At 38.6% G+C, this 27,075-nt stretch overlaps 1 protein-coding gene across 1 annotated transcript; it reads left to right on the top strand.

Annotated features, from left to right (window-relative positions):
* The first annotated feature begins 72 nt into the window (after window positions 1-72).
* Window positions 73-19,523, top strand: LOC138325580 (uncharacterized). Its single transcript, XM_069271349.1, has 11 exons — window positions 73-595; window positions 1,996-2,174; window positions 4,869-4,940; window positions 8,149-8,327; window positions 8,888-9,074; window positions 11,328-11,419; window positions 11,552-11,703; window positions 12,326-12,447; window positions 14,387-14,482; window positions 17,717-17,866; window positions 18,086-19,523. Exons 1-11 carry the CDS (start codon window positions 169-171, stop codon window positions 18,161-18,163), a joined length of 1,734 nt encoding a protein of 577 aa, XP_069127450.1. The 5' UTR covers window positions 73-168; the 3' UTR covers window positions 18,164-19,523.
* The last annotated feature ends 7,552 nt before the right edge of the window (window positions 19,524-27,075 follow it).

The following is a 27,075-nucleotide window of genomic DNA, read 5'->3' as shown; positions in this document are numbered from 1 at the left end:
ATAGCAAGACATCGGCTAGAAATCGGGATTCTAGAAACGTTTGTCATTAATGCGTCTTCCACATCAAGCGTCTGTGTAACATTGAAGGGAGCGAAGTTCAAGCCAGAGTTGCTATGCGGTTCTGCAAATGATTTCTTTTAATATATTTCGCATGATAATTAGATCAGAATGAGATATAGAAGATCGTTATCATCCCTCAGTAAATCATGGTCTCAAATGAAGAATTTCTTGGAGAGATCACGCGGGAGTACACAATATGAGATATGGTGGGGCGGTATTGTCAATAGGCAGTTGTCAATTTCACACAGGAAAAAATCTACATTTTCTGTTTTGTCAGATCATGACGACACTGCAAATTCAGATAACATATCGCTTTCGAAACACTTATTTGAAAGATATGAACAATGCATAGCTGTCGCACACGCAGGAGGAGGTGAAAAGGCTATCCAGCGGCATGTTGAGAAACAGAAGAAACTGCTGGCAAGAGATCGCCTAGCCCTCTTTCTGGATGATCCAAATGACTTCCTCGAGCTTTCCGTAATGGCAGGGCTAGCTATGGAATATGGCAATGTGCCTAAAGCAGGAATGATCGCTGGTAAATGCAATCAGAAAATTCCAATATCACAAAATACTGTAAAATCATGAATATTATTTATTCTAAATCACTTAAATTACAATGTAAATTAACCTTACATACAATTAGCTTGTAAATCTACTCTTGGTAGAAGTACTTGGTACAATTACTGTAAACATTCTATCAGAGTTACTTGATTGCACTTGATTTAATCATATTTTATTTTCACATTAATATATATATAAATGGGAATCCGATTAGACGCAAGTTGAAAACTTATACTCCATCTTCTCTTGTAAAAAATAATGATGATATATACATTTGACGGCATATGTTAATCAAATTAAAAATGATGATTGGATAATTTATTAAAACCAGCTTTAAGATAAAATTTACAATGTAATTCAAGCATGAGGAAATTTCTCTGTACCCGCATGTCTATACAGGGGTTTCATTAACTTTCAGAAGTGGTGGTACAATTTCAATTTCAATTTCAGAGGGTACTTTTCTATACTATTTGTATGCTATAAAATGTAATTTAGCCCAAATTAGGCGGTACCACAGCCAGGTTCAAGCGGCAAAAAGTACCGGGTACCGCCTGATTTTGAAACCCCTGTCTATACAATATAAAATTCTGTAAAAAACAGAATGTATTTGTAAATAACTCCATCCTACTAGTCCATCATTATATGAATAAAATGTCAAATGTTAGAAATACACCTTTGTTCAAAGTACATGAAAGTATAGTAATAGATACATTCAACAGTAATTATAAATTTAAATGGGATCCAATGAGTTAACTGCTTGTGTATGTATCGATCACAAATAAAAAATTACGAACTGCTGGTTAGTAAGTTATTAAAATGTGTAAATACTTATCTAAATGATCAACAAAATAAGACAAACAGATGTTCGGTTGACACAGAAAACTGCCGTCTACACATAACACTTTCTTAATCATTCAATGATAAAAGCACCACACCATAAAATGTCTACACTTCTATACTGACGAAATCAAATAAAAATAACTCAGACAAATCAGATTGTACTTCACTTCCACTCCTAATCTAAGTTATTGGGCTCTTGCTGACAAAAAAATGTGGCAATTTAATTTTAAATTATTATTTTGTTACTAGCCTCAGAATCATTACATAATTATTAAAGGGTCAGTTGCATGCACCAGTACTTAAAACAAATCTGAACTTTGAAGTAAATTTGTCTCCAAATTGATTATACTTTTATCATAAAAAATGGACCATATGAGCTACATATTTTAATATATACAGTATTGTTCAATTTAACAAATACTCTTGATACTGTTTTTCATGAGACATTCTAAATTGTCCTTCAATACGTTGTACATGTATATTTTATGAGGAAGTATACAGGATTTTGTTCTACAGACATATGATAATTTACAGGTGTGGGTAGAGTACAAGGAAAGCTGTGTATGATAGTGGCTAATGATGCCACTGTAAAGGGAGGTACTGTTTACCCTATCACACTTAAAAAACAACTCCGAGCTCAGGAGATAGCTGAACAGAATCGCCTACCTACTATCTACATTGTAGAGTCTGGTGGAGGTTTTCTACCACTACAGGTTTGTACATTTATTTATAATGTGTTGGAAATTCTGCTTACACTAGAAATGTTTGTAATATTCACTGTAGGTATCCCAAACTCAGAATTTTGTAGTACCCTCCCCTTGCCAATCTTAGTAGATACTTTAGTAAATGACATGGCTGAAAAAAATTGCACTATAACCCCAAAATAAATGTAGTATTTCCCTTACCTTCCAAAACAAAAAATAAAGGTTTCTTAAAGATGCTCCACCGCTGACAAATGGAATGTTTTTCACTATAAAAAACAGGAGCAGAGATTTAGTATTTTTCTCCAGTTACAAAAGTTACTTACTTTACACCATTACCGCCATTGAAAAGTTTGAGCTTCTAATTTTATTTTAAATTGAAAATGTAAAAAATAATTAATTGCATCCCGAAAAAATTCCTTGGCACTATATCCTATATGGAATGAAGTACTGATTGCGCATGCACCAAAGGCGAAATAAATTATTTTATATTATTTTTTGTGTTAATTAGGCATATATATACACGATTAAACACCAATTATTGTTCAAATGATTAACATCATTTATGCTCTGTCGGCGGTGGAGCATCTTTAAAACAATAAAAACATCAGAAAAATTATATAAGATGAGGTTACAACACCTTGCAAACAAATGCAAGATTCCCTACATAATCTATGTTAACAATGAAGAGTCATTTTACTGTTCTGCCATCAGGCGCATTGGTAGTCAACTATTGTTTTGTAATTAGGATGACAACAGGAAACATGAGACGATCCGCATTATGAAAATCAACATTTTTAGCCCACCATCATTAGATGGTGGGCTATTCAAATCGCTTTTTGTCCGTGGTCCGTCGTCCGTCCTTCCGTCCGTCCGTCCGTCCGTCCTTCCGTCCGTTAACATTTCTTGTTACCGCTATTTCTCGGAAAGGGCTGAAGGGATCTTTCTCAAATTTCATATGTAGGTTCCCCTAGGGCCCTAGTTGTGCATATTGCATTTAAGGACCGATCGGTTAACAAGATGGCCGCCAGGCCGCCATCTTGGATTTTGATAGTTAAAGTTTGTTACCGCTATTTCTCAGAAAGTACTGAAGGGATCTCTCTCAAATTTCACATGTAGGTTCCACTAGGGCCCTAGTAGTGCATATTGCATTTTAGGACGGATCGGTTAACAAGATGGCCGCCAGGCCGCCATCTTGGATTTTGGTAGTTAAAGTTTGTTACCGCTATTTCTCAGAAAGTACTGAAGGGATCTCTCTCAAATTTCACATGTAGGTTGCCCTAGGACCCTAGTTGTGCATATTGCATTTTGGGACGGATCGGTTAACAAGATGGCCGCCAGGCCGCCATCTTGGATTTTGGTAATTAAAGTTTGTTACCGCTATTTCTCAGAAAGTACTGAAGGGATCTCTCTCAAATTTCACATGTAGGTTCCCCTAGGGCCCTAGTAGTGCATATTGCATTTAAGGACCGATCGGTTAACAAGATGGCCGCCAGGCCGCCATCTTGGATTTTGGTAGTTAAAGTGTGTTACCGCTATTTCTCAGAAAGTACTGAAGGGATCTCTCTAAAATTTCACATGTAGGTTGCCCTAGGGCCCTTGTTGTGCATATTGCATTTTGGGACCAATTGGTCAACAAGATGGCCACCAGGCCGCCATCTTGGATTTTGATAGTTAAAGTTTGTTACTACTATTTCTCAGAAAGTACTGAAGGGATCTCTCTCAAATTTCACATGTAGGTTTCCCTAGGGCCCTAGTTGTGCATATTGCATTTTGGGACCGAACGATCAACAAGATGGCCGCCAGGCCGCCATCTTGGATTTTGATATTTAAAGTTTGTTACCGCTATTTCTCAGAACGTACTGAAGGGATCTCTCTCAAATTTCACATGTAGATTCCCCTAGGGCCCTAGTTTTGCATATTGCATTTTGGGACGGATCGGTCAACAAGATGGCCACCAGGCCGCCATCTTGGATTTTGATAGTGTAAGTTTGTTACCGCTATTTCTCAGAAAATACTGAAGGGATATGTTTCAAATTTCATGTGCAGGTTCCCTTTGGTCCCTAGTTATGCATGTTACATTTTGGGACTGATCGGTCAACAAGATGGCCGACAGGCCACCATTTTGAATTTTGATAATTGAAGTTTGTTAACGCTATTTCTCAGAAAGTACTAAAATGATCTGTCTCAAATTTTATATGTCGGTTCTCCTAGGACCTGCATATTGCATTTTGGGACCGATCGGTCAACAAGATGGCCAACAGGTTTTTGACAATTGAAGTTTGTTAGTGTTATATATCTCAGAAAGTACTGAAAAGATCTTTCTCAAATTTCATATGTAGTAATATGTAGTAAAAATTTGAAAGCAGAGAAAAGATCCTTCTTTCTATTGTCAGAGGTAGATCATTCTTTGGTGGGCGCCAAGATCCCTCTGGGATCTCTTGTTTAATTTGTTGTTATTAAATTGTTCAGAAGGTGAGGATAAGAGTAATGTTTGCGATAAGTTAATAACTTTTGCGACTCTACAACATGTCATCTCATTTTACATCCCATTTTAAAAATCAAAAGCCGTTTCGGCAAGGTAGTGTGGGCCTTTTAACGTTTTCGGGAGAAATAAGTTTTGCATAACAATTCATGTACAATGTATACATATTATCATGTGTGCAGTCATCTATGCATAAATGACTTTCTATGAATTTTTTGTAGGCTGATATTTTCAATCCTGGAGGAAGAGTATTTTGCAATGAGGCTGTGATGACTTCAATGGGTATCCCACAGGTAAATTTCAAAGACGTGTTGATGATAATGTTGCCCATGAAAAGAAGATATTGTGTATTACTATATCTGTGGTGATGTCAACATCTTTGTTCTGATTTGCAATAACTAGAAACTTTGTTAGGCCTTTCAAACTTAAACTTCCAAAGTTCCGACCAGAATTTCTGACTAAAATAATGGCTTGAGATTGTTTGGTATACGTACTTGGTCCTAGTTTTCATGTGACAGATGGCTATAGTTTGTGGTAACTGTCTTTTTACCCTGACAGATGGCTAGAGTTTGTGGTAACTGTATATTTATCCCCCGCCCAACGAAGTTGGCAGGGGATATACAAATGGGTTCCGTCCGTCCGTACGAATGGTTTCCGGAGCATAACTCTAAAACCAGTAGAGATATTTCCACGAAACTTCATTCACACATTGGTCTTATGGTCTAGTAGTGCCTTTTGCTATTTTTAGGTTTTCATTTTTTACATTTTTTCCGTAACCATGGAAACATTGCTGAAAATATCATTTTTTGTACCAGGTTCGTTTCTGGAGCATAACTCTAAAACCGATTGAGATATTTCCACGAAACTTCATAGACACATTGGTCTTATGGTCTAGTAGTGCCTTTTGCTATTTTAAGGTTTTCACATTTTGTACTTTTTTCTGTAACCATGGAAACATTGCTGAAAATGGCAGATTTTTGTGTAAGAATCGTTTCCGGAGCACAACTCTAAAACCAGCAGAGATATTTCCATGAAACTTCATAGACACATTGTTCTTATGGTGTAGTAGTGCCTTTTGCTATTTTAAGGTCTTCATTTTTTGCACATTTTCCGTAACCATGGAAACATTGCTGAAAATATCATATTTTTGTACCAGGTTCGTTTCCGCAGCATAACTGGAAAACCGATTGAGATATATGCACGGAACTCCGTAGGCACATTAGTCTTATGGTCTAGTAGTGCCTTTTGCTATTTTAAGGTTTTCACTTTTTGTACTTTTTTCTGTAACTATGGAAACATTGCTGAAAATGGCAGATTTTTGTGTAAGAAGCCCTGCTCTACTTGAATTATACTCTATCTTTCTTTAGCTCAACTTCCTTTTTCCTGTTTTTTTTCATACACATAAGTCTCCACAATCAAACTTACTTCAGCTTTGATATCTTCATTGGCGGGGGATCTGTATGACTATGTCCTTGTTTTGTCTGACAGATGGCTGTAGTTTGTGGTAACTGTCTTTTTTTCTGGCAGTTGGCTATAGTTTGTGGTAACTGTCTTTTCCCTGACAGATGACTGTAGATTGTGGTATCTGTCTTTTTTCCTTGACAGATGGCTATAGTTTGTTGTAACTGTATTTTCTTCCTTTCCCTGACAGATGGCTAGAGTTTGTGGTAACTGTATTTTTTTCTGACAGATGACTGTAGTTTGTGGTAACTGTAATTTTTTTTCCTGACAGATGGGTATAGTTTGTGCACATGGTAACTGTCTTTTTCTCTGACAGATGATTAGAGTTTGTGGTAACTGTCTTTTTTCCCTGACAGATGGGTATAGTTTGTGGTAACTATTTTTTAGGTCATCGGACCGAAGGTCAGGATGACCTATTGTCATAATGTTTTGTCCATCGTCATGCGCTGTCTGCCGTGCGTCATGCGTAAGACTATTTATACAAAAGCCTACTCCTCCTTAACCCTTTAGTGGATTACATCTATATTTGGTGTAAAACATCATTGGGGAAGGACAATAATAAATTTTTATAAATGAGCCTGGTCCAACCCCTAGGGGCTGAGTGGTGGGGACCCAAAAGGGCAAATTTTCTTAATTTAAGCTTTAAAATCCTACTCCTCCTTCATCCTTGGATGGATTTAATCCATATTTGGTATGAAACATCATTGGGGAAAGACAATCATTTTTAATATAAATGAGATAGGTCCGACCGCTAGGGGCTAAGAGGCAGGGCCCTAAAAGGGCAAATTTTCTCAATTTATGCTTTAAAATCCTACTCCTCCTTCATCCTTGGATGGATTTCATCCATATTTGGTATGAAACATCATTGAAAAGACAATCATTTTCTGTATAAATGAGATAGGTCCGACCCCTTGGGGCTGAGAGGCGGAGCCTCAAAAGGGCAAATTTTCTTAATTTTAGTTTTAAAATCCTACTCCTCCTTAACACTTTAGAGGATTTCATCCATATTTGGTGTTAAATATCATTGGCAAAAGGCAATCATATTGTATATAATGAGCTTGCTTGAACCCCTAGGGACTGAGGGTTAGAACCCCAAAAGAGGAAATTTTTTAAATTTTATATTTTAAATCCTACACTTCCTTAACTCTTGAGTGGATTTTATCCATATTTGGTGTGAAACATCATTTGGGAAGGACAATCATATTTTATATGAACGAGTTAGGTCTGACCCCTGGGGACAGAGGTGTGGGGCTTAGAAGGGGGAACTTCAATGAAATTTGGCTTTAAAATCCTACTCCTCCTTTACCCTTGAGTGGCTTTTTTCCATATTTGGTGTAAAACATCATTAGGGAAGGACAATCATACATGTATTTTATATAAAGATTTTGGTAATCCAAGACGGCCACTGGCCCTCTTCATGTTTTCAGGTTTCGGTCTCCGATCTCACTGAAAATGGGTCTATAGGGGTTTTAAAGGATGGCAAACAACATGCTAACATTTTAGTAAAGATTTTGGTATTCCAAGATGGCCGCTGGCCCACTTCCTGTTTTCAGGTTTCAGTCTCTGATCTCAACGAAAATTTGGCTTTAAAATCTTACTCCTCCTTAATCCTTGAATGGGTTACAACCATAATGGATGAAGGGCTACCAAGCTTTTCAACAAATGACCTTTACCTATTTCAGAAACTTACATATTCAACAAAGGAGTTCCTTGTATTGCTTATATTAATCAATAACCACTACTGTGACTTTGTTGTTTTGTGCCATGAGTCAGATGACTGTTAAGGCCCATGGACCTCTTGTTTCTGACAGATGGCTATAGTTTGTGGTAACTATTTTTTTATGACAGATGGCTATAGTTTATGATAACTTTCTTTTTCCCTGACAGATGGCTATAGTTTGTGGTAACTGTCTTTTTTTCTGACAGATGGCTAGAGTTTGTGTTAAATTTTTTTTGACAGATGGCTAGAGTTTGTGGTAATTTTCTTTTTTTCTTACAGATGGCTATAGTTTGTGGTAACTGTATTTTTTTCTCTGACAGATGGCTATAGTTTGTGGTAACTGTACTGCCGGCGGTGCCTACATTCCCACAATGGCAGACCAGACCACCATTGTACATAGGAAGGGTTACATCTTCCTTGGAGGACCTCCCCTGGTACAGGCTGCTACAGGGGAAATTGTGTCTGCAGAGGAACTGGGTGGTGCTACTCTCCATTGCAGGTAGATTACCAAGTCTATAACTTATTCACCCCTGAAGATACATATGTACTCTCCTTATTCAAAGGTTGGAGCAGTTCACTATAAAATTTCAGGGTTGAATGAGTTAACATATTAACAAACAGGGTCATTTACAAAGACATTTCATGTTTTGGAGATTAAGGAAAACAAGAGTATACAGAGAAAATCCATCAACCCACAGTCTCTACCTGACTACTGCTTCACTTGAACTTGAACCCAGATATGTAGTTAATAGAGTCAATATCACCAAGTTTAAAAGTATTTGAAAGTCATATCACTAATAATATTGAAAATACAAAAATAGAAACGTTGATATAAAAGATTTAATGAAATAATGTAAATATCATTCCATGTCAGGAAGTTACCTCCCCTTAACATTTCATCAATATTCATGTATATTTATATCTCCTGTTATACAAGGAGAGGACTTGTTCTATTGGCATCTACTATTCTTGTCAATGAAATATTTGTTAATTTATTGATAGTTAGAACACCAGCTCTGATAAAGCCTACCTGCCTCAGAATCATTTCTCTATCTGCAGTGTGAGTGGATGTACTGATTACTTTGCGGAGAACGAAGAGGAAGCACTAATTACAGGACGCGACATGGTGGCCACGCTCAACCTCCAGGATAAGTTACCTGTCCATAACGACTGGGAGGAGCCACTGTACAGCGGGGATCATTTGAGGGCTCTGGTGGGCAAAGGCAACACCATAGATATATATAAGGTACATATATACATATAAATAATCTCAGTAGTCAGCAGGAGGGCAATGGTACAACTTCAAACCTCAGTAGTCAGCAGGAGGGCAATGGTAAAACTTCAAACCTCCTTAGTCAGCAGGAGGGCAATGGTAAACCTTCAAACCTCAGTAGTCAGCAGGAGGGCAATGATAAAACTTCAAACCTCATTAGTCAGCAGGAGGGCAATGGTAAAACTTCAAACCTCAGTAGTCAGCAGGAGGGCAATGGTAAAACTTCAAACCTCCTTAGTCAGCAGGAGGGCAATGGTAAAACTTCAAACCTCAGTAGTCAGCAGGAGGGCAATGGTAAAACTTCAAACCTCCTTAGTCAGCAGGAGGGCAATGGTAAAACTTCAAACCTCAGTAGTCAGCAGGAGGGCAATGGTAAAACTTCAAACCTCCTTAGTCAGCAGGAGGGCAATGGTACAACTTCAAACCTCAGTAGTCAGCAGGAGGGCAATGGTAAAACTTCAAACCTCCTTAGTCAGCAGGAGGACAATGGTAAAACTTCAAACCTGAGTAGACAGCAGGAGGGCAATGGTAAAACTTCAAACCTGAGTAGACAGCAGGAGGGCAATGGTAAAACTTCAAACCTCAGTAGTTAGCAGGAGGGCAATGATAAAACTTCAAACCTCAGTAGTCAGCAGGAGGGCAATGGTAAAACTTCAAACCTCATTAGTCAGCAGGAGGGCAATGGTAAAACTTCAAACCTCCTTAGTCAGCAGGAGGGCAATGGTAAAACTTCAAACCTCCTTAGTCAGCAGGGGGCAATGGTAAAACTTCAAACCCGAGTAGACAGCAGGAGGGCAAAGGTAAAACTTCAAACCTCAGTAGTTAGCAGGAGGGCAATGATAAAACTTCAAACCTCATTAGTTAGCAGAAGGGCAATGGTAAGACTTCAAGCCTCAGTAGTTAGCAGGAGGCCAATGGTAAAACTTCAAGCCTCAGTAGTCAGCAGGAGGGCAATGGTAAAACTTCAAATCTCAGTAGTCAGCAGGAGGGTAATGGTAAAACTTCAAACCTCAGTAGACAGCAGGAGGACAATGGTAAAACTTCAAACCTCAGTAGTTAGCAGGAGGGCAATGGTAAAACTTCAAACCTCAGTAGTCAGCAGGAGGGCAATGGTAAAACTTTAAACCTCAGTAGACAGCAGGAGGACAATGGTAGAACTTCAAACCTCAGTAGTCAGCAGGATGGCAATTGTAAAACTTCAAATCTCAGTAGTCAGCAGAAGGGCAATGGTAAAACTTCAAATCTCAGTAGTCAGCAGGAGGCCAATGGTAAAACTTCAAACCTCAGTAGTCAGCTGGAGGGCAATGGTAAAACTTCATACCTCAGTAGTTAGCAGGAGGGCAATGGTAAAACTTCAAACCTCAGTAGTCAGCAGGAGGGCAGTGGTAAAACTTCAAGCCTCCTTAGTCAGCAGGAGGGCAATGGTAAAACTTCAAACCTCAGTAGTTAGCAGGAGGGCAATGATAAAACTTCAAACCTCATTAGTTAGCAGAAGGGCAATGGTAAGACTTCAAGCCTCAGTAGTTAGCAGGAGGTCAATGGTTAAACTTCAAGTCTCATTAGTCAGCAGGAGGGCAATGGTAAAACTTCAAATCTCAGTAGTTAGCAGGAGGACAATGCAAATAATCCACGTATTTACATGAAGTGTTCTTGGCAGTAATACAAGGTAGATACTTAACAAAGGGCTACAGGGAAGTTCCCACATGCTTTGAGTTATCAAGGTTTTACTTTACAATGTTTCAACTGTATTTCATCCATTTACTGGTGTTATATAGCAACATTTTCACTATATCAAAGCAAAACTGACAGCATTCCAAGTAAGAAAAAACTGACCAATCACAGGCCTACAGAAATTTCTTTTGAAGATTATGGGGAACAACACAGAACGTTAAAACCAATACAGTGTGCCCAAGCTTATTTAAACAATTGATTACTTTTTGATGAAACTATTCCGCCTCGTGTTTTACACATCACGTTAACATTACAAACACTGGTGACGTTTTGCTGTAACATAGCCCATAGGTGGATATAATGATAATGATAGTAACCCCTGGAGGTAGAGCATGACTGTATCTATATATCAGTATTACTCTGCAGTTAAAGTAGACTTTTCAAAAGAACTGTGTAAGCCTTGTTGACATCAAAGATAATTTCTGTTGGAAAACCAATATATACAAAAATATCTAATCTTATAAACACTAAAAATGTTCAATTGTTTTGCTACAGGTCATAGCTAGGTTGGTCGATGGAAGTCGGTTCCACGAGTTCAAGAAGCAATTTGGACCAACACTTGTGACAGGATTTGCACACATCAAGGGGTAGGTCAGATTTCAGGAACCTCATCAAAGTAATTTGATAAACGTACATTTTTGTAATATTCCTATAATAAGGATCAAGAGCATTTTATTAAAGTTTGTTCATGTAGTAAATCTTTTTTCCTCTACCCCCAGATATATAGTAGGAATTCTAGGTAGCCAAGGCGATATTACAGACAATGCAGCAGAGAAGGCAGCCCATTTTGTCCAGATGTGTGATGATCGTGGCATCCCCATGGTGTTCCTTCAGAATACAAGCAAGTCCACTTCAGCTTCAGAAAATCCAGGTACAGTGTTTGATAAACAAACTAACAAAACAGATTAACAATTGTTTAATTTACCTTCACAGGGACAGTGTGAAAGTCTCCAACAATATTTTTAGTTCACCTGTCCCAAAGATGTCATTCTGTCTGCATGTTGTCTGTCAACATTTCATTTAAAAAACTACTAGTCATAAAGTACTGGCTAGATTTTAACTTAATTTTGTCAGAAACATTATTTTGGGAAAGTTGATCAGGTTTTGTATAAATGGTGCATCTAACCCCACTGGGGCTGGAGAGGAGGGTCCAGGACATAGAAATAGAGTGAATTCTTTAAAAAAATCCTTTTTCTATCATAGGAGTGAAAGAATTTAGTTTATATTTGGTCTGAGCAATATTGAGTGTAAGGGATCTTATTTTGTATAAAAATGGGATCTGGATTCCCTAGAGGACAGATAAATGGGACCAAATATGGATTAAATTTGTAACAAAATCTATTTTCTACTGTATATTTAGGTTCATAGCATCCTTGAGTTTGTATTCAATACAATTGTATTGATAACTTTTGATTTTTATATTAGGGACAAAGTAACTTTGATACATCTGATACAGATAGAGATTATCTAATTGCCTTGGTTCTTTATAACAGGTCTAGACTCAGGAAACAAACTGCGAGGTCATGCTAAGATGATGGGAGCTGTTAGCTGTGCTTTAGTACCCAAGATAACGGTCATCGTAGGAAACTCTATAGGCCCAGACAGTTATCTCATGGTATGTATAATCTATATAATACTTCATAATCTTATTTACATGGGGCCTCCTTTTGTTTTCTGCTTACATGTATCAGTATTTCAAATAAGAACTTTGAAATGGATGAACAATTTTAGAATTTTACATCTTAATTTATCTTTACTACATTATTATTCCATTTTATAATAAGAGTTTTACCGAGTCCTTTTCTAGGCAGAGTAATCCATTCTTTGGAGCTGTATCACGAGTAGGGAGTAACATTGATCATTAATTTGTTAGAAAAAAAGCCTATTTTTCTCATGGAAATAAGTGAGATAAAATTATTAGGTAGTAATCCAAGTAATCGAGGTGATAACTCAGGATTTAGTACAGGGAAGTAATCGAGGTGATAACTCAGGATTTAGTACAGGGAAGTAATCGAGGTGATAACTCAGGATTTAGTACAGGGAAGTAATCGAGGTGATAACTCAGGATTTAGTACAGGGAAGTAATCGAGGTGATAACTCAGGATTTAGTACAGGGAAGTAATCGAGGTGATAACTCAGGATTTAGTACAGGGAAGTAATCGAGGTGATAACTCAGGATTTAGTACAGGGAAGTAATCGAGGTGATAACTCAGGATTTTGTACAGGGAAGTAATCGAGGTGATAACTCAGGATTTAGTACAGGGAAGTAATCGAGGTGATAACTCAGGATTTAGTACAGGGAAGTAATCGAGGTGATAACTCAGGATTTAGTACAGGGAAGTAATCGAGGTGATAACTCAGGATTTAGTACAGGGAAGTAATCGAGGTGATAACTCAGGATTTAGTACAGGGAAGTAATCGAGGTGATAACTCAGGATTTAGTACAGGGAAGTAATCGAGGTGATAACTCAGGATTTTGTACAGGGAAGTAATCGAGGTGATAACTCAGGATTTAGTACAGGGAAGTAATCGAGGTGATAACTCAGGATTTAGTACAGGGAAGTAATCGAGGTGATAACTCAGGATTTAGTACAGGAGTAATCGAGGTGATAACTCAGGATTTAGTACAGGGAAGTAATCGAGGTGATAACTCAGGATTTAGTACAGGGAAGTAATCGAGGTGATAACTCAGGATTTAGTACAGGGAAGTAATCGAGGTGATAACTCAGGATTTTGTACAGGGAAGTAATCGAGGTGATAACTCAGGATTTAGTACAGGGAAGTAATCGAGGTGATAACTCAGGATTTAGTACAGGGAAGTAATCGAGGTGATAACTCAGGATTTAGTACAGGGAAGTAATCGAGGTGATAACTCAGGATTTAGTACAGGGAAGTAATCGAGGTGATAACTCAGGATTAAGTACAGGGAAAAATAAATACTGTGAAACCAGTTATTTTTATTTGTCAAGTATTTTGCATTTTAGCCTACCATTATGAGATGATGGTCAACTCAAATTGCTTTTTATCCATGGTCCGTGTTCTGTCTGCTGATATTTCTTGTTAAAGCTATTTCTCAGAAAGTGCTGAAGGGATCTTTCTCAAATTTCATATGTAGGGTTCCACTAGGGCCAAAGTTGCGCATATCAAATTTTGGGAATGATCAGTCAACAAGATGACCGCCAGGCAACCATCTTTGATTTTGATAGTTAAAGTTTGTTACCGCTATTTCTAAGAAAATACTGAAGGGATTGTTCTCAAATTTCATTTGTAGGGTCTACTAGGTCCCTAGTTGTGCATATTGCATTTCAAGACTGATCGGTCAACAAGATGGCTGCCAAACAGCCTCCCCTCTGGAATCTCATGTTAACTTAAAATTTTAAACATAATGTTAATTTCACTATCTGACTGCGTATGGAAAGACCTAATCCATGTCTTATTATTTCCCAAATCTTATTTTCCTGACCAACTCAACAATCTTAAATCACGAAATTTCACCTCTTGTATAAAGAGTCAGTTATACGGTATCAACAAGCAATATACATTTGTATTTATAGGGAGGACGATGCACCAGCCCAAATTTTATATTCTGCTGGCCCAATGCTGTGGTAGGAATGACTGATCCAAAGGAGGCTGTTCAGGACCTGTGCCAGGTAAGCTGGAAATTATTAACACACCAGATGGTGAGCTATTGAAATCTACTGTTTTAAAGTTGATCAACATTGTTTCCATATTAAGGTTATTTAATTGGCAGGTGATCTGAAAAGGACTGACCATACTTAAGCATTGCATTGCCTTCTTGGGGGATTTATGGTCCTATAATTCTCCCAGGATTGTAGACAAATTGAATAACGCGTGTTAGTGCATTATGATTGATATGTCTGCAATCCTAGGAGAATTATAGGACCTTTAATCCACCAAGAAGGCAATTTAATGCTTATATTTCCATTTTCTGTTATTTTTAAGCCAACCCGTAATGAACACTGTAATTGCTATTTCCAAATCAATATCCCCGCTGCCCCAGTAAGTGGAGCCTCTTCTTGTGACGTCATAAGTACCTCCGATGTCATAAGAACTCCCAATCTCGTTCGCGGTAAAAATGTCCATGGGAATAAACATAAAATCATCTGTATACTTCCAATATTTTAATCAAAGTGATCCACTTTAGGATATTCAACATTTTAAAATCATAACTACAAATACTATCGCAAATAATTGGGGTTTTCATTCAGGTAGCATGCAAGTACACACTAAAAATGTGCATTGTATTATGACATCATTCAGAACAACGTCACAATACATGTTAAACATATCACTACACCAACGGGAGTTATAGGAGAAGTATGATCTCATAAATTCCCTTTTTGTTTGGTAAGGTTATATAGTGTCAGTCCCGAGCAAATGGAAATATATATCGATGGAATGATTTTAAGAAGCTTTTTGAGGAGTGATACTCATCAATACTAATATTTCCAATAAAAATCTTTTTAGCGCACGTGATACCGGAAGTCACTTTCTTACACCATTTAATAGATTTCGCCGTGATTTAGTGACACCAACCTTTCAAAAATAAGAGATATACCTGTCAGCGATGTTCTTCTCTAAATTAACAACAGTGACATTAAATAGTGCTAAACATATTCTTTTTGTGTAAGTTTCAAGCGGCGTATCATACAAACTCTAAACTCGACTTTGGAAACCTCCAGAACAATACAATGGGAATCAGGTTTATGTAGTCAATCAAAGAAAGGGGGGGAAACAGATAACTTTTAGTGCCGGCCAAAGACATTAACAGTGTTACTCAGCAGATTATATTTAATTTATTTCACATCATCCTAAGTTCTAGGTATACATATACGTTGTACTGTCGCTAACTAACCCCAGTGACTATATAGACCGCATTTACTACGGTTCTAATAAATATTTATAAAATCACCCAGCCATGCGTAAGAGAAACAGAATAAAAAAAACATTATACAATATCAGTCCGGGTGCCTGAGCTTTAGATCTGATGTACCTAGAAAGGCATTTAAGCATGACACAGGTAAGTCACCACGTGCACAGGGACTGGACAGTGCTGTATGTAGGGGACGTCTATTTTGAACAGGGAAACAAGTCTATCTTATCAATATCAATAAGAACTTCTGATGACTTCAATGTAACAAAGAACACAATTAACAAATTTCAAAGTAATTTCACATTTATAGTTCTGATGACATAATTTAAAGAAAATTATTTATTAAAATACATCAAGGACGTAAACCATCTCCCAAATGAGCGATAGTGCTACGTACTGTGCACCTGTTGCCTATGATGATTTCATGATCAGTAGGCTTGTGAGTATATATGTTTATCTGCGGGTTATTTATAAATTAGGTCTTACAGTTTTGTACGTACAAACTATCTCACCGCAGGAGCCTTATGCATGTAGATGCTTATCGTTCTGGAAATTAAGGTTTTAGGAAGTAGTTAGCGAGCACCTAATGTCTAACAGACATATTTCTAGTTTGATATTCTTCTCATCTTTAACTCTTTCTGTATTGTTGCCAAGTTTACTCTCTTTCTTTCCCATTGTCGACTATAGTCGACAGGAGTTTACACTCTTTCTTCCCCGTTCTCGACTATCGTTGACAGAATTTTACCCTTCCTCTTCCCCGTCAATAGTCAACTATAGTCAACACTATGTATTAAGTTTTCTTGATGTTAGCGTTATGAATTCAAAAGAAATTTGAGTGTTATAAGTAACCAAATAATGTACCTTTTACTTGGCAAAAGTATATGGCCATGTTTTATTATGAGTCAAAAGTCGACAAAGCACAACTCACGGTATAATGTTCTGCACCAACCAGTTACTGTTAGGCTTACGAAGACTTGCTAAAGTCCGGTACATAACATGAAGTCTTGTGAATTAAAAAGAAATTCGAGTGATATACGTAATGAAATAATGTACCTTTTATTCGGGAAAAGTATCTGGCTATGATTTATTAGTCAAAAGTCGTCAAAGCAACGTTAACCCATGTAAGTTTTCTAAAAAGGAAACCAAAAATTGTTCGGAAATGGTAATATTTCTAATGTTATATTTTTCCGAAAATATTCTTCAATGTTAAGTGGATATTAAGATACGGATATGTTTACTTATTATTTTTTGTCTTTGTAGAGACATTGATGAAATTGATAATTTAGTAATTAAAAAAGAATTATAGAAAATGATACTCAGATTCTGAACGGTTTCATTGGTGTCGAAATCATTATTTCAGAAATAATTTAGATACAAAATTTATTACAGTTATTTCAGGAAAATGAGTTATTCAACTTATTATTCTTAAAAAACTTATCATAAAATTAAATACGGTATACTGTAAATATATTTTTTTAAACTCCGAAATTCAACACTGCACACTTAAAGTATACTAAATTCAATATTTAAATGAAAATCCAATTTCTTTATTATTTGGTTTGGATCCTTCAATCACAGCATCTATGAGTGGCCTTGGCACTTTGATCTCAAAAACTTCTAGGGGCCAGGCTAATAACTACTTCGGCCGGTACAGAATCTGGAAAGAATACTAAGTACGGAAAGAGTTAAGAGGTGTTTTTTTCTATATTTGCATATTTCAGAATTATCATCTTTTGTGGGTAGGTATCGATTGTGACATCATTTGTTTTTGATCGTTACATCATACATCATAGAAAACAACACTTACAAAACAATGACGTCACAATGGGTACCTGCATACCCGCAAGAGAAGTAACCCTGTTATATGCAAAGATGGAATACTATTTGACCCAGGTCTTCAACTTAATTTGATTAATGTAATGCTTTTCTTACAAGAAAAGCATACAATTTTCAGATAGGTTTTCTATAGTTTCAATTCTTGGTGTTTCAGTTGAAATTCGAGGGAAGTGAAATGTCAGAGGAGGAGAAAGAGGATTATAAAAACAAGGTAGTAGAACAGTGTATGACACAGAGTTCAGGATTTTATGCTGCGTCTCGGGTCTGGAATGATGGCATGATTCTTCCTGAGAACACTCGCAAGGTAAGTCAGATACTGTTACTGCAGATAAGTTTGTATTTGGATGTTATTGTTGTCAGTTTTCAAACAAGTTGCAGTGTGATAAGTTTTGTACATTATATCTACAGTTATATTATTTACATGTCAAAACTTGAACTTGTTCATATTTCTTTGCGAAATCAACGCACAACTTTTAAATGTTGGTACAACACTGCAGTAAATTGTCTCTTGTTATATATACAGGTACTACACCAGTGCATAGAGATTTCCTTAGCATACAGACAGCCCACAGAGATGTCGTCCTCGGTCATCAGGATGTAGATATATTTCTTAAAGAGATCTCCTTAGCATTCAGACAGCCCACGGAGATGTCGTCCTTGGTCATCAGGATGTAATATATTTACTAAAGTGATCTCCTTAGCATACAGCCAGCCCACGGAAACGTCATCCTCAGTCATCAGGATGTAGATATATCTACAACAGATATCTCCTTGGCGTACAGACAGCCTATGAAGATGTCATCCTCGGTCATCAGGATGTAGATATATTTACTAAAGAGATCTCCTTAGCATACAGACAGCCCACGGAGATGTCGTCCTTGGTCATCAGGATGTAGATATATTTACTAAAGAGATCTCCTTAGCATACAGACAGCCCACGGAGATGTCGTGCTCGGTCATCAGGATGTAGATATATCTACAACAGAGATCTCCTTGGCGTACAGACAGCCCACGGAGATGTCGTCCTTGGTCATCAGGATTTAGATATATCTACAATAGAGATCTCTTTGGCGTACATACAGCCCATGGAGATGTTGTCTTCAGTCCTCATGATGTAGATATTATTGATACATATATCTAAGCCATACATCATCCAATTAACCAGGTTGTGCATTTCTAAATGAAATATCTGTGTGAATGTCTTTGTATTCTTTGTTGACAGATACATGATTGAAAATTGAAAATAATGTACAGATGCATTTCTATATTTTTGAATTTTTATAAAAAAATTGATTTAAAAATCTATTATTCATATACATAGAATTTACATTTGCAATGTGATAAAATGTAATTCTTCTGCATTTGCTTCTCTACCTTGATGAATATCTAGCGGTGACCAATAAGAGGTCAACTGTATACAGTGGGACCTTTTCAGCCAATCAGAGACTCCTACTTGATGCTGCCTCATGTTGCCTCATTACCAACTGTGCTCTGATGTACATGATTAGGTAACTTAGGCAAAGGTCACCTGAACATGACCTTGTATTGACCACCTTCAGATCATCATTAACATAGTCTATTATACAACAGAAATGTGTATGATTAGAAAATTGTCGCTCTATATCAAATTTTAGAAGAAATAAGTCTCAAATTTATGTTTAACTTAATTGCACAGTTCTCAATGATTAAATCTAAGGAAGTGCGAGGTAAACTATGAACTTTCTTTGGTAATTTATTCAATGATGTTGCGTATATAGAGATATTAAACTTTGCACTATTTTTACTAATAAAGATATTTGTGATAATGAAAATGCTACAGCACATACAATGATTAATAACATTTATGTTAATGTATATTATTGAACTGCGTTTGTACTGAAAGTGATGTATGGATTAGTTTTTTTATATATAAAATTGACATAATCACAACATTAAATAAAACAATTAACCCGTTCCATCTCCTCTAGTGTACGAGTTATTTGTTCTTGTTCGTAGGTATTGATTGTAATATCATTGAAAATAAGCGGGTTTTATTTGATAAACAATGTATCCACAATTGACTGTGCAAAAGAGAAAGACTTGGTATAAGATATCTGCAGTATACATGCATTACAGTAAGGGAATCACTTGTATTATTGAGAGTATAACTTTTAAGCTCATTGTCCTTTGTTTGCCCTCTGTAAACTTTCTGTTCAAAAATCGCTTTTACAATAACCGAATGGCACACTCATACTAGGCATGTAGCATGCTTGGATGAAGGGCAACCAAGTTTGTTCAAATGTATGACCTTGACCTTCATTCAGAGTAGCAAGGGCCAAAAAGGCTAAAAAAAATTGCGTGTACATCTTGTCTTGTCAATAACTAGGTCTGTGTCAATAGTCGGGTGATAATTAAGACCCATGGACCTCTTGTTACTAAGTACAAGTTTTAGAATTGTTTTTAAGTTTGCATTAATTTGTTAACGACACAAAGGGTTAACAAGGGCGCACCAGGCAATGAGATTCATTAAACACTAATGGACCTATTATTGGAACATTAATAAACACACAAGTCCACCACCAGCCTCACAGGGAACTCAGTAAGGGTCGTCATTGACCTCATCTCTGGGTCCTCTCGATTAAACCTGAAATACACTGGGAGGATTCCATCCAAGGACATGTCAAGCATATCAATAAAAATCAATATCCCTGGGCCAAGATACAACGACGATGTGTTATGGGATAAGTTCGATTAAACTATCTTTGCTTCTTTTGAGAAGTATGCTCAAATCTTTCCGGGTTTAGTTGGGATTTGAAACACTTTGTAAATCAAGACCATTCTACGGTGGCTGATTTGTGCCATTTCGTCTTTTCGTCTTTTCGTCTTTTCGCCCCGAAAAGACGAGAATTAAGAAACCTTAATTTTCGTCTTTTCGTCTTTTCGCCCCGAAAAGACGAAATTTAACAACTTTAAATTTCGTCTTTTCGCCCCGAAAAGACGAAAAGACGAAAAGTCAAACACGAAAAGACGAAAGTGATACACGCTAATTAGCCACTTTGATTCTCGTCTTTTCGCCTTCAAAATTCTCGTCTTTTCGTCTTTTCGTCTTTTCGCCCCGAAAAGACGAAAATTAACAAACCTTAATTTTCGTCTTTTCGTCTTTTCGTCTTTTCAAACCTTTCGCCCCGAAAAGACGAAATTTAACAAACCTTAAATTTCGTCTTTTCGTCTTTTCGCCCCGAAAAGACGAAAATTAACAAACCTTAATTTTCGTCTTTTCGTCTTTTCGCCCCGAAAAGACGAAATTTAACAAACCTTAATTTTCGTCTTTTCGCCCCGAAAAGACGAAAATTAACAAACCTTAATTTTCGTCTTTTCGTCTTTTCGCCCCGAAAAGACGAAAATTAACAAACCTTAATTTTCGTCTTTTCGTCTTTTCGCCTTCCGGTCTGGTGTGGAAGTCATTTTGAAATCTTTTTATCTTAATATTGACTTAATTGTTCAATATAGAAGCATCAAAGTAGTTTATGATAACAATCGATTTATTAAATTGATAGTATTACAAGTATCTTCATCAATAACTAAGATTAGAAGTTTTAAAACAGAAGTCAACATGTTTGTTTACAGCAGTTACGTAGATTTCTCACACGTGGCATATGCCACGTGCCACTAACAGATTCATCATTCCGCAAATCCTTTAGCGTGATTGATACATTTTTAGGTCATCTGACCCGAAGGGTCAGGATGACCTATAGTCATCATGTTTCGTCCGTCGTCGTCCGCCGTCCGCCGCCGTCCGCCATGCGCCGTGCGTTAACTTTTCACAGTTTGAACTTGAGCGATTTGACTGAAACTTGCATGAAATGATCCTGACATGGTCCCAACAAAGTGTTGTTATTTTTCGGGTCGATCCGAAATCCAAAATGGCCGCCACAGCCGCCATCTTGAAAACACATTTTGAACTTCTTCTCAAGTTCTACCAGTGCGATTTGACTGAAACTTGCATCAAATGATCCTGGCATGGTCCTGACAAAGTGTTGTTATTTTTTCGGGTCGATCCGAAAACCAAGATGGCCGCCACAGCCGCCATCTTGAAAACACATTTTGAACTTCTTCTCAAGTTCTACCGGTGCGATTTGACTGAAACTTGCATGAAATGATCCTGACATGGTCCCGACAAAGTGTTGTTATTTTTCGGGTTCGATCCGAAAACCAAGATGGCCGCCACAGCCGCCATCTTGAAAACACATTTTGAACTTCTTCTCAAGTTCTACAGGTGCGATTTGACTGAAACTTGCATGAAATGATCCTGACATGGTCCCGACAAAGTGTTGTTATTTTTCGGGTCGATCCGAAATCCAAGATGGCCGCCACAGCCGCCATCTTGAAAACACATTTTGAACTTCTTCTCAAGTTCTACCGGTGCGATTTGGCTGAAACTTGCATGAAATGATCCTGACATGGTCCCGACAAAGTGTTGTTATTTTTCGGGTCGATCCGAAATCCAAGATGGCCGCCACAGTCGCCATCTTGAAAACACATTTTGAACTTCTTCTCAAGTTCTACCGGTGCGATTTGGCTGAAACTTGCATGAAATGATCCTGACATGGTCCCGACAAAGTGTTGTTATTTTTCGGGTCGATCCGAAATCCAAGATGGCCGCCACAGCCGCCATCTTGAAAACACATTTTGAACTTCTTCTCAAGTTCTACCGGTGCGATTTGACTGAAACTTGTATGAAATGATCCTGACATGGTCCCGACAAAGTGTTGTTATTTTTCGGGTCGATCCGAAAACCAAGATGGCCGCCACAGCCGCCATCTTGAAAACACATTTTGAACTTCTTCTCAAGTTCTACAGGTGCGATTTGACTGAAACTTGCATGAAATGATCCTGACATGGTCCCAACAAAGTGTTGTTATTTTTCGGGTCGATCCGAAATCCAAGATGGCCGCCACAGCCGCCATCTTGAAAACACATTTTGAACTTCTTCTCAAGTTCTACCAGTGCGATTTGGCTGAAACTTGCATCAAATGATCCTGACATGGTCCCGACAAAGTGTTGTTATTTTTCGGGTCGATCCGAAATCCAAGATGGCCGCCACAGCCGCCATCTTGAAAACACATTTTGAACTTCTTCTCAAGTTCTACCGGTGCGATTTGACTGAAACTTGCATGAAATGATCCTGACATGGTCCCGACAAAGTGTTGTTATTTTTCGGGTCGATCCGAAATCCAAGATGGCCGCCACAGCCGCCATCTTGAAAACACATTTTGAACTTCTTCTCAAGTTCTACTGGTGCGATTTGACTGAAACTTGCATGAAATGATCCTGACATGGTCCCGACAAAGTGTTGTTATTTTTCGGGTCGATCCGAAATCCAAGATGGCCGCCACAGCCGCCATCTTGAAAACACATTTTGAACTTCTTCTGAAGTTCTACCAGTGCGATTTGGCTGAAACTTGCATGAAATGATCCTGACATGGTCCCGACAAAGTGTTGTTATTTTTCGGGTCGATCCGAAATCCAAGATGGCCGCCACAGCCGCCATCTTGAAAACACATTTTGAACTTCTTCTCAAGTTCTACCGGTGCGATTTGGCTGAAACTTGCATGAAATGATCCTGACATGGTCCCGACAAAGTGTTGTTATTTTTCGGGTCGATCCGAAATCCAAGATGGCCGCCACAGCCGCCATCTTGAAAACACATTTTGAACTTCTTCTCAAGTTCTACCAGTGCGATTTGACTGAAACTTGCATCAAATGATCCTGGCATGGTCCTGACAAAGTGTTGTTATTTTTCGGGTCGATCCGAAATCCAAGATGGCCGCCACAGCCGCCATCTTGAAAACACATTTTGAACTTCTTCTCAAGTTCTACTACCGGTGCGATTTGACTGAAACTTGTATGAAATGATCCTGACATGGTCCCGACAAAGTGTTGTTATTTTTTCGGGTCGATCCGAAAATCCAAGATGGCCGCCACAGCCGCCATCTTGAAAACACATTTTGAACTTCTTCTCAAGTTCTACAGGTGCGATTTGACTGAAACTTGCATGAAATGATCCTGACATGGTCCCGACAAAGTGTTGTTATTTTTCGGGTCGATCCGAAATCCAAGATGGCCGCCACAGCCGCCATCTTGAAAACACATTTTGAACTTCTTCTCAAGTTCTACCAGTGCGATTTGGCTGAAACTTGCATGAAATGATCCTGACATGGTCCCGACAAAGTGTTGTTATTTTTCGGGTTTGATCCGAAATCCAAGATGGCCGCCACAGTCGCCATCTTGAAAACACATTTTGAACTTCTTCTCAAGTTCTACCGGTGCGATTTGGCTGAAACTTGCATGAAATGATCCTGACATGGTCCCGACAAAGTGTTGTTATTTTTCGGGTCGATCCGAAATCCAAGATGGCCGCCACAGCCGCCATCTTGAAAACACATTTTGAACTTCTTCTCAAGTTCTATTGGTGCGATTTGACTGAAACTGGCATGAAATGATCCTGACATGGTCCCGACAAAGTGTTGTTATTTTTCGGGTCGATCCGAAATCCAAGATGGCCGCCACAGCCGCCATCTTGAAAACACATTTTGAACTTCTTCTCAAGTTCTACCGGTGCGATTTGGCTGAAACTTGCATGAAATGATCCTGACATAAACCCGACAAAGTGTTGTTATTTTTCGGGTCGATCCGAAATCAAAGATGGCCGCCACAGCCGCCATCTTGAAAACACATTTTGAACTTCTTCTCAAGTTCTACCGGTGCGATTTGACTGAAACTTGCATGAAATGATCCTGACATGGTCCCGACAAAGTGTTGTTATTTTTCGGGTCGATCCGAAATCCAAGATGGCCGCCACAGCCGCCATCTTGAAAATACATTTTGAACTTCTTCTCAAGTTCTACTGGTGCGATTTGACTGAAACTTGCATGAAATGATCCTGACATGGTCCCGACAAAGTGTTGTTATTTTTCGGGTCGATCCGAAATCCAAGATGGCCGCCACAGCCGCCATCTTGAAAACACATTTTGAACTTCTTCTCAAGTTTTACTGGTGCGATTTGGCTGAAACTTGCATGAAATGATCCTGACAAGGTCCGGACAAAGTGTTGTTATTTTTTCGGGTCGATCCGAAATCCAAGATGGCCGCCACAGCCGCCATCTTGAAAACACATTTTGAACTTCTTCTCAAGTTCTACCAGTGCGATTTGACTGAAACTTGCATCAAATGATCCTGGCATGGTCCTGACAAAGTGTTGTTATTTTTCGGGTCGATCCGAAATCCAAGATGGCCGCCACAGCCGCCATCTTGAAAACACATTTTGAACTTCTTCTCAAGTTCTACCGGTGCGATTTGACTGAAACTTGTATGAAATGATCCTGACATGGTCCCGACAAAGTGTTGTTATTTTTTTCGGGTCGATCCGAAAACCAAGATGGCCGCCACAGCCGCCATCTTGAAAACACATTTTGAACTTCTTCTCAAGTTCTACAGGTGCGATTTGACTGAAACTTGCATGAAATGATCCTGACATGGTCCCGACAAAGTGTTTGTTATTTTTCGGGTCGATCCGAAATCCAAGATGGCCGCCACAGCCGCCATCTTGAAAACACATTTTTGAACTTCTTCTCAAGTTCTACCAGTGCGATTTGGCTGAAACTTGCATGAAATGATCCTGACATGGTCCCGACAAAGTGTTGTTATTTTTCGGGTCGATCCGAAATCCAAGATGGCCGCCACAGTCCGCCATCTTGAAAACACATTTTGAACTTCTTCTCAAGTTCTACCGGTGCGATTTGGCTGAAACTTGCATGAAATGATCCTGACATGGTCCCGACAAAGTGTTGTTATTTTTTCGGGTCGATCCGAAATTCCAAGATGGCCGCCACAGCCGCCATCTTGAAAACACATTTTGAACTTCTTCTCAAGTTCTAATGGTGCGATTTGACTGAAACTTGCATGAAATGATCCTGACATGGTCCCGACAAAGTGTTGTTATTTTTCGGGTCGATCCGAAATCCAAGATGGCCGCCACAGCCGCCATCTTGAAAACACATTTTGAACTTCTTCTCAAGTTCTACCGGTGCGATTTGGCTGAAACTTGCATGAAATGATCCTGACATAAACCCGACAAAGTGTTGTTATTTTTCGGGTCGATCCGAAATCAAAGATGGCCGCCACAGCCGCCATCTTGAAAACACATTTTGAACTTCTTCTCAAGTTCTACCGGTGCGATTTGACTGAAACTTGCATGAAATGATCCTGACATGGTCCCGACAAAGTGTTGTTATTTTTCGGGTCGATCCGAAATCCAAGATGGCCGCCACACAGCCGCCATCTTGAAAATACATTTTGAACTTCTTCTCAAGTTCTACTGGTGCGATTTGACTGAAACTTGCATGAAATGATCCTGACATGGTCCCGACAAAGTGTTGTTATTTTTCGGGTCGATCCGAAATCCAAGATGGCCGCCACAGCCGCCATCTTGAAAACACATTTTGAACTTCTTCTCAAGTTTTACTGGTGCGATTTGGCTGAAACTTGCATGAAATGATCCTGACATGGTCCCGACAAAGTGTGTTGTTATTTTTCGGGTCGATCCGAAATCCAAGATGGCCGCCACAGCCGCCATCTTGAAAACACATTTTGAACTTCTTCTCAAGTTCTACCAGTGCGATTTGACTGAAACTTGCATCAAATGATCCTGGCATGGTCCTGACAAAGTGTTGTTATTTTTCGGGTCGATCCGAAATCCAAGATGGCCGCCACAGCCGCCATCTTGAAAACACATTTTGAACTTCTTCTCAAGTTCTACCGGTGCGATTTGACTGAAACTTGTATGAAATGATCCTGACATGGTCCCCGACAAAGTGTTGTTATTTTTCGGGTCGATCCGAAAACCAAGATGGCCGCCACAGCCGCCATCTTGAAAACACATTTTGAACTTCTTCTCAAGTTCTACAGGTGCGATTTGACTGAAACTTGCATGAAATGATCCTGACATGGTCCCGACAAAGTGTTGTTATTTTTCGGGTCGATCCGAAATCCAAGATGGCCGCCACAGCCGCCATCTTGAAAACACATTTTGAACTTCTTCTCAAGTTCTACCAGTGCGATTTGGCTGAAACTTGCATGAAATGATCCTGACATGGTCCCGACAAAGTGTTGTTATTTTTCGGGTCGATCCGAAATCCAAGATGGCCGCCACAGTCGCCATCTTGAAAACACATTTTGAACTTCTTCTCAAGTTCTACCGGTGCGATTTGGCTGAAACTTGCATGAAATGATCCTGACATGGTCCCGACAAAGTGTTGTTATTTTTCGGGTCGATCCGAAATTCAAGATGGCCGCCACAGCCGCCATCTTGAAAACACATTTTGAACTTCTTCTCAAGTTCTATTGGTGCGATTTGACTGAAACTGGCATGAAATGATCCTGACATGGTCCCGACAAAGTGTTGTTATTTTTCGGGTCGATCCGAAATCCAAGATGGCCGCCACAGCCGCCATCTTGAAAACACATTTTGAACTT

This window comes from Argopecten irradians, chromosome 6 (assembly GCF_041381155.1).
Source record: "Argopecten irradians isolate NY chromosome 6, Ai_NY, whole genome shotgun sequence".
Classification (NCBI taxonomy): domain Eukaryota; kingdom Metazoa; phylum Mollusca; class Bivalvia; order Pectinida; family Pectinidae; genus Argopecten; species Argopecten irradians.
Note: the sequence above shows the minus strand (reverse complement) of the source record. Positions and strands in the feature narration are given on the sequence as shown.